Source organism: Macadamia integrifolia, chromosome 7, assembly GCF_013358625.1.
Source record: "Macadamia integrifolia cultivar HAES 741 chromosome 7, SCU_Mint_v3, whole genome shotgun sequence".
Taxonomy (NCBI): domain Eukaryota; kingdom Viridiplantae; phylum Streptophyta; class Magnoliopsida; order Proteales; family Proteaceae; genus Macadamia; species Macadamia integrifolia.
Genome location: NC_056563.1, coordinates 32337048 through 32345346, shown reverse-complemented (window position 1 = coordinate 32345346; position 8299 = coordinate 32337048). Strand labels below are relative to the sequence as shown.

The window sequence follows — 8299 nt, the reverse complement described above, 5'->3', positions numbered from 1 at the left end:
TGTGGGGGGAGAGGGGTGGGGGTGGGGTTGTGATTTCACAGATAGCTTTATGAATATGTAACGTTACCTCCAATAATGTTGCCAGAAAATGACATCCTATAGCTCCCAATGGATGCTACATTTGGACTCTCTTTCCATTCTCTTGTGACGTAGATTAGACATATCGTTGCCAAGAAAATCGCTGCAGTATAAAGGAAATCGAATCTTTGCTCACCACTACTACTGGCAAGCGAATTAGCAAGAATTTGGCTTCCAATATGAGAGGCAGACTCAGAAAAAGCCATCAGCCAAAAAGTGTCACTTAAAGCCTGCCTATGACCCAGCTGCAAACAAAGAATACATGCATTTGCGATTAGCATGTCAATGCTGATCCTATATACGCCAGTAACTTCATGCAGGCCTCGGTGTCAACCACAAAGAAGATGCAAAAAAAGTAACCCAACATCCGTCATTTTTTTTTTTTTGTGTGTGTGTGTGTATGTGTGTGAACATGGTTCAGGGCCTGCAGCAAATACTTTCACCTATGTATAACTCAACAGTTGAGTAGCACTCATGTAGCACAAACCTTTTCATGTTCAGCAACCACCCACATCTCAAAACCAAAGGAGAAGATAGAAGAAGCAACAGCCAAACAGATACTTGCAACCCAAACACATGGATTCATGGTCAGCCTCTTCCAGATGCCGACCAATAGATGGAGGACACAAAACAGTAAGCAAACTTTCTTTTGACCTCTGCATATGAGCATACAAGGATAAAACGGTTACAGTCATTTACATATACTAATTTGGAATCAATTACCTTTCACTACAATAATCTGTCAGAGATAACTAATCAAGAAGTATCTTCATCAAAGTTGACTCTGTTACTGGTTGCTAAAGAAACAACCATAATGGGCCACAGGCACTCATTAAGAGCTCTTCTTTTTCTTTCTATTTCTAGCATATGAATTGAATGCACTAAACAGCGGAAATCCTTTACTTCCAAGAATTCTTGTAGCATCTTGTCCTGGGAAACAGATATGCATGGTAAACCAATTGAAGAAGCGATCTAAACCCAGAAACTGTAACAGCAAGTTTCAAAGAATCTTAATAGTCCATAAATACACTGTTTCCATTTTTTTCACTCGATTTGAAAGATCCATTTACTTCTGTTGCCGCCAATTTAAAAAGAATGGTAAAAATAATAGAAACGAAATTAAAAATCTAAATTCTCAGTGCCAGTAAAATGTGCTGGGAATTTATAAGTTAGCAGTTAGTATTACAATCCGAGACATTCGGATCACGACTAAAATCTCAAAAAGTGGGGAAAAAGATGACTCACATTAGATCACCGATAATGCCTAATAAGGAACCGACGAGCAAAGAAGCAGCAGATCCTACGCAGAGAGACAACACTATCTGTTCCCTGCTAATACCATAGGAAGCATACTCAAACTCCCCAAACACTGATCCGAGACCTTCCATTACTGGCGTGGGCAAAGAAAAACACAAGAAACTAATCAAATAAACAAGAAATTTGTGCATTAAAAGATTAATCAAACATCAGGTAATCCAGATCCATTTTTCATAATAAAAAAGATGAACTGAAATCAGTGAATTAAAATTCCAAGAATAAAATATGCAGAAGGCAGACCTGAAGCGAGTGAATAAATGAGAAGCAAACTTCCCTGGAAACGACGGAATGAAGCCGGAACGCTAGAAAGATCGAAGACACCAATCGTTCTGTTGGAGTTCTTCGTGAAATGAGGGAGAAGGGTAAGTGAGAAAAGAGAAGAGAATAAGAGGAAGATATAGAGGTAGGGGTTTGGTTCCCACACTTCGCTCTCGATCACGATCCCCATTTCTAAGGAGATTAAGATCTCAAAACCCTAGAACAAGAAATGTAACGTGCAAGAAAACCATGCGAATTTTGCCAGAGACGAACGGAGAGAGAGAGATAGAGTTAAAGAGTAGCAGAGTCTCAGCCCCGACGAGCAATAACTTCGCATTTGGCGGGTGTTTTTATTGAGAGATCGTTACACTACACAGCCGCATAGACCATCACAATTAATGAAAGTATGAAACCATGAGAAAGACGCTTCTAGCCAATGGGAGAGGCACCTCACGGTAAGAGTACCAATCGGATTGGTTCTAGTTTTTTTGGTTCGATTTTGGTTTGATTCAGAATACAATATGTAGAAGTTGAAACTGAATAATTGTTATAATTTCAAATCAGAAATCGAATTTTATTCGGTTCTGCATTGATTTCATTTGATTTGTATACAATATCGGTAATTCAATTTAACTTATTCAGTTTTATTTTTTTTTTATATTCACTTTGGTTCATACGAGAAATATGTTATTGGTACGCCAGATTGAGTACCTGATGATCAAGCCACTCATCCTCTTGCTTATGAGGTAAACCTTTATCCTTCTAATCTCATTATCACGGCCATCGGCAAAGAGAACATTATGGATATTGATATGTAAACCATAACATGGTTGATTTATCCTCAGGACTTGCTTTGCGATGTATGCCGTATAACAAGGCCCTTGTTTTGAAAGTGGCCTGTCTAAAAACCCATAAGTACAGTGACATCTTATACAAAAGAAGTAGGGCATGAAAGCAGAAACGAGTAAAAATGCATATGCCCATATGAGAGAAGCAAGCAATGAGCTAGTAGTCAAAGACGGAAGTGAAAGTCTGAAATGTTATTTTATTTTTTTTAAATATGATTTAAGTTCAGTTTGGATTCAGTTTATACTAGTTACATTTTAATGGATTCAGTTCAAATTAATAATTTTAGCCTAAAATGGAAATCAAACCAAAACCAAATGAATCTCAATTTCAAAAACCCAGATGGTACCAATTTTTTTACGATTTGATCTGGTGTGGTGACAATTGATTTCTATTTCTAAATTGACACCCTTACGGCCTTACCTCGTAGTTTATATATAAAGGATTTTACATAATCAAGAGAGACCATCAGAGAAGAGAACATGCCAACGGGCAGTGTACGGCTTTTTTTCTTCTATTCATAACCCTGGTTTCCTATTTCCCACACTCCCGTGTTAGTACTTGGGCATCGTGGAAAGTGGAAACACTCCCTCAGAAATTATATATATGGCTGTTAGACAAAGCTATGGGCCATGAGCCCATTCTCCCAAAAGACCAAACTTCAAACACTCGGAAGAGTTGGAAATGAGTTTATAATTAGGGCCCGTTTGATAATGTTACCAGAAACGTGTTTCTGTGTTTTCTTGTTCTCATAAACAAAGAAACGGCATAAATACCGTTTTATAACAATTTATGCTTCAAGAAACATGAATGATGAAACAAGTTTTACTTGTTTCGCTCGTTTCTCGAAACAAAAAAGGGGCACAAAAAATCGAACTATGAACCAATACGAACAAACATGAATTTATGTTGTTCATTCGAAGGGAGCTCTGCAACTACGAACCAACCCCCCTTCCTCCTTCACCCGTTGCACTTTCTTCCGCAGCGTATTCAATCTGCTGCTTCCAGTTATGGTGGGTTAAATCGACTGGTATGGGAATCTTCTTTTTCTTGAAGAACTCTTTTCCCCAATAGCTTTGGAAGGAGAGGAATGATCTGTTTATCTGCAAAGAAGAGATCATAGGAGCTGCAGAGCTTGCGCTTGGCCTCGAATGGGCGATAATCTGTTTTAAGCTTAGAAAGCTTGAGGACCTTCGAGATGGGGATTCTGTCGGCCTGGATTTTCTTTTTGGTGGCTTCAGAGGTGAGACGATTTTTGGAGCAATCGTCGATGATGAGACAGAGTTCCTCTTCTGGGGAGTGGAGAGGGTGTGATAGAGGGATATTGTAAGGGTTTGTGCGACCATTTGCAGGGATCTTCTTGAGGGTTAGAATGAGATAGAGGAAGTCATCTTGCTCTAACAACTGGGCTTTCTCCAGCTTTTTCTTCTTTGATACATTCCATTTCAGAAGCGTATCAACTGCTTTTCCAACAATTCCTGAGTTAACCCTAGATGATGTTGAAGAAGGAGCAGGAAGAGGAACAGGAGAGTCACTCGAAGCCATGAAAGCCGTAAGAGGTTTTTCAACGGATACGAGAAAGGAAGAAAGGAAGAACAAAGAGACTCACCCTCTAAAACCCTTCTCCCCCATTTCTGTTTCCAGAAACAAGAATTATCAAACACTTTTCTTACCTGTTTCTGTTTTCAGAAACAACAATTTATGTTTCTACCGTTTCTTGAAATAGAAACACCAGAAACGTTATCAAACGGGCCCTTAGTGGTTTACCGGAATAATAAAATTGCCCCATTGCCACCGAATGATCCTACCCAAACCCCCGCAATGGTAGAAACCTCGTTCTAATCAATCACTGCCTATACCAATAGGCATCAGCCATATCGATATTAATTCCAAATCAAAACAATGTACATCAATCAAGACCAGTACCGTAATGGCAATGATTTCTTAGTTCTTATCCTATAAAATATATATTAAAAAACGGCAGAGGTAAGGCATAGACTTTTGATAAGTCAAATATCTGACTGACGTGAAGAACCAGCAACAAACTGCAAACTAAAAATCTAAAATTTTCAAATCATATTAATTTTGGCAGAAGCAACTCTTTTAAGTTATGACCCTTTTTTTTTTTTTTTCCCTTCCCTGCTCTTATTTATTGGTTATCTCACAAAACAACTTTGCACTTATATTCTAGGCAATGTCTGGTATGCATTCTTTTACAACAGATTTTGGGTCTAGAACTCATTCTAAAGCTAGAAAACAGAGAACGGGTTTCAAAATGTGTCATAAACCTAGAATTTATTCCAAGAATGCATACCAAACACAACCTTAAATTGATAAAAATTACACTATGAGAAATCTCACTTTAAAGTGCCAATATGCGGCCACTAATGAAAAAAGGGACGGGGTGTCGGGGGGAATGGTTTCACACCACTGAAGAGATATCAACTCATGAGACAATTACAACACTACAATGACTTGATCAAGCAATGACGAGGGAGGGGGGTAAAACTACAAAGAGAGAGCACATACACATTTATTTTTCTTCATCATTATGAAGACCAAAGTCGTACAAACGTACACCATATACATAGATACATAATATGAATTATCTTGACCCTTAAAACACGGGGACATTATTTTTGGGCACTGTAAGCTGGTATAACTTATTAAGTAGCATAACACCCTCCAATCCTGCAAGCAAACCTGAAACTTCCAAACTTTTGTAATTGGGATTTGTCCCTTTTTTCAGTCAGGAAAACCCAAGAGAATGTCTCCTGGGGTAGTAGGCAGGCCACCGCACTGGAGTATCTGTCATAGTTTGTCCTGAAATTTTCACAGCACAACAGTCACAGAGAATGCTAAAGTTAGTTTATTTTGATGATTTGAATCCTTTAGACCAAATAATACACTAAGCCAAAAGCTTAGTGTTAAGTCACTACAAGACAACTTCATAATAAACCATTGGAACAATCCTTTATATATATATATGACCAGTTATTTAGATCATGTTCAGGGATCACATCTGTAAAGTTGGTTTATCTTTTCTTGCTTCATCTTTCATGTCTCAAATTGTAGTTACCATAGAAGTAGGAGACTGAAAAAAAAAGGAAGAGGCCGACAAGAATGGACACCCTCACCTAGTCACCTTCTTGCTGACCTAAATTACATTTGAGCTGCATCTAACTCAAAATTCATTCAAGAACTGCATGAAAAGAAATCTATAGAAGCTTCCATGTTCAACAGCCAATGGACCTTTGTAAACAACATACATGTGCAAGTCGCAGGCAAAACATATGGAACCTATAATTTTGCACATTCATTGATCATTTGCCTAGATATTGTTCGTCAGAGAATCCATTCACATAGCATATAGGCAACCAAATAAGCTGGAAAAATACTAGGAATGCTCTGGTCACAACCATAGAAAGAGTGATGCATCTCACTTCTAGATTCCCAATTTTAAGAGTTGATTTGAAAAGAATTGAGAGAAATAAGCAGAGGACAAACAAACTTGCAAACATAATTTGCTGGCCACCCAAAATCAGTTGAAGTGTGAAATAGTAAAGCATCCGTCAAGATAGACAAGTACCCTATTGACATGAAATGGCAGTATGAAGTGTGAAATGGTAAAGTATCCTAACTCAGAGTTTGGACTTTAATATTAAACTCAGTAGAGTCACAGCTTTGATATGTATAATGGCCTCAGTGTGAAGGAAACATTTATAGTTCTGTCTGATGGTATACTTAAATTAAGATAAAACAACCTATTAGAGTAGAAACCTCTAGATCATGAAAATAAACAAGAACTTCAAGATCTCCCATTTCAAGCTGTCTACAGAAAATAATGCTCCATCAACTCAAATCCTTAGGAGTCGGGACAGTAACAAAAGAAAATCACATAATCCACATCTACCTACCAATAAAATCTTGAAGAACACAGACAATTGCAGAGATAAACATGGAATAATCATGACCTCTACATATAAATTAAGTAATAGAGGAAAAAAATTATTAATACGGCTAAGAATATGAGAAAAACCTCAAATCAACTAGCAAGTATTACAAAGATGTTAATGACCTGCAGCCTGTCCATCTAGTATTAATCTATCCCATCTCCTTTAATAAATAGACTAAACTAACAATTCTATAGTTGCATATGTTTTTATGGATGAGCCATATAACACAGCAACATTTTCGGGTTCCAAAATCATATCTTTAACGGTCTGGAAAACAAAGTAGACATTGTTTACATAAGCAACAATAGAATTGAGCAGGCTAAAAGAAAGCAATACATGCACATTGATTGCATTACGAATTCCTGTTCTAAACTAGCTACTTAAAACTATAAGTTATTTATGTTCGACCTGACCCTGGCCTCAAAATTTAAGTGGCATCTTTACACTCCAGGTTCCAGTCCAAGGACTACATAGCAAATGAGAAATAATTCAGTTAAATTATGTAGCACCTATTGCATCTAATTCACAGACTTAGAAACACAACTTGGGAAAATCTTGTTACAACAAGATTGTAAGCCTACTTTTTTGCCCTTTTTAGTAGAGTGCACTTTATTTTCAATGAGGGTAAACTATGTCATTTCACATAAAAACTACATTAAATAACTATCAACCTTTTGAAAACCCTTTTTACAAATACTGCATTAAATAACTTTTGAGAATAAGACAAGGGGCAATTAAAAGAAGGTTACAACTTCTTAATTCACCACTTTGGTGACAACAAGTTGTTCCATTCTTTTAGGGATTTACCTTATACGTTGGTTATAATATCTATAAACACCCCCTTTCTTTATCCTTAAGTAAACAAAAGATAACCTAAGAAAAGCAATGCCAGATGAGATCACAAGGATATACCCTGTCCAAGGAATTTGGGTCCTCTATGGCATCACCTCCTTCAACAGAAGACTCATTCCCTTCTTGTTTCCTGCATGAAAGAAATGGATAATCAATAAATTAACAAATAAAAGATGACAGTGGAGAGTTGTGCCCAACAAAGATTTCACATACTACCTTTCAGTTTCCAAACTAGGCTGATGCTGAAGAACTGTGGTTAAATCAGGAGCTTGAGATCCAGACATTCCAGTTTCCGGAGAATCCTGCTCACTGTCAACCTGTAAGAGACATACAACAAAGAGCATGAGGATCAAGCATTCTCCAAGCATTAATTACTGAAAATCCAATAAAATTATGTCTCAGAAGTAAAGGACTTACTCCAGACTTTCACCCATCCACCCTGGAACACTATCTGAAAGAAGAGAGATATATTGCTCCATAGCCACCTCTGGATTCATGTTCCCCAAACGCTGCCAAGCATTCCTTGCACAACGCAACCAGTCCCCTCCATCACTCATATATAGCAGCTCTCAACCCTGTTAGTATAACTAGCAATCAAACTATACCCTGAATCTTGGCTATGGATCGGTCCGGAGGTGTCTTGTATACTGACCATCTCGAAAGTTCCACAAACTTTCTGGCTGAAAGTAATCTCAGTGGAGAGTTTTGGTTTGAAATACAACTATCACTGGTCAATATGTTTTTTCCCCTTCCTATGGTCTACAATTTATGTAGTTGTTTACTTAACCTCTATGGGTTAGGATGGTAATCAATCAAAACAGAGCTAGTGACAAGTGTTTCAAATAACAGGAAATTGAGAAATGGGAAATACATGCCCACGGTATTGAACAGGAACCCACAAGGAGCTTTATCTCCAACTTCATGCAAAACTCTCAGCATTTTTATGCCCATTCCTGTTTCTTGTCATCACTCCATTATCTCCCCCCCCCCCC

The 8299-nt window shown here is 37.7% G+C and overlaps 1 protein-coding gene and 1 pseudogene across 1 annotated transcript in view; both read right to left on the bottom strand.

The window, feature by feature from the left end:
* LOC122084092 (molybdate-anion transporter) overlaps positions 1 to 2038 on the bottom strand; it is an 8410-nt gene extending 6372 nt beyond the window's left edge. Inside the window, exons 1-4 of the mRNA XM_042652141.1 lie at positions 1636 to 2038; positions 1324 to 1468; positions 566 to 734; positions 68 to 323 (exon numbers count right to left, since the gene is read on the bottom strand). Coding sequence (XP_042508075.1) covers positions 68 to 323; positions 566 to 734; positions 1324 to 1468; positions 1636 to 1843 — 778 coding nt within the window. The 5' untranslated portion in view covers positions 1844 to 2038. The remainder of the gene's footprint in view (positions 1 to 67; positions 324 to 565; positions 735 to 1323; positions 1469 to 1635) is intronic.
* A 2964-nt stretch (positions 2039 to 5002) lies between these two features.
* The window catches only part of LOC122083230, a 4699-nt pseudogene continuing 1402 nt past the window's right edge, over positions 5003 to 8299 (bottom strand).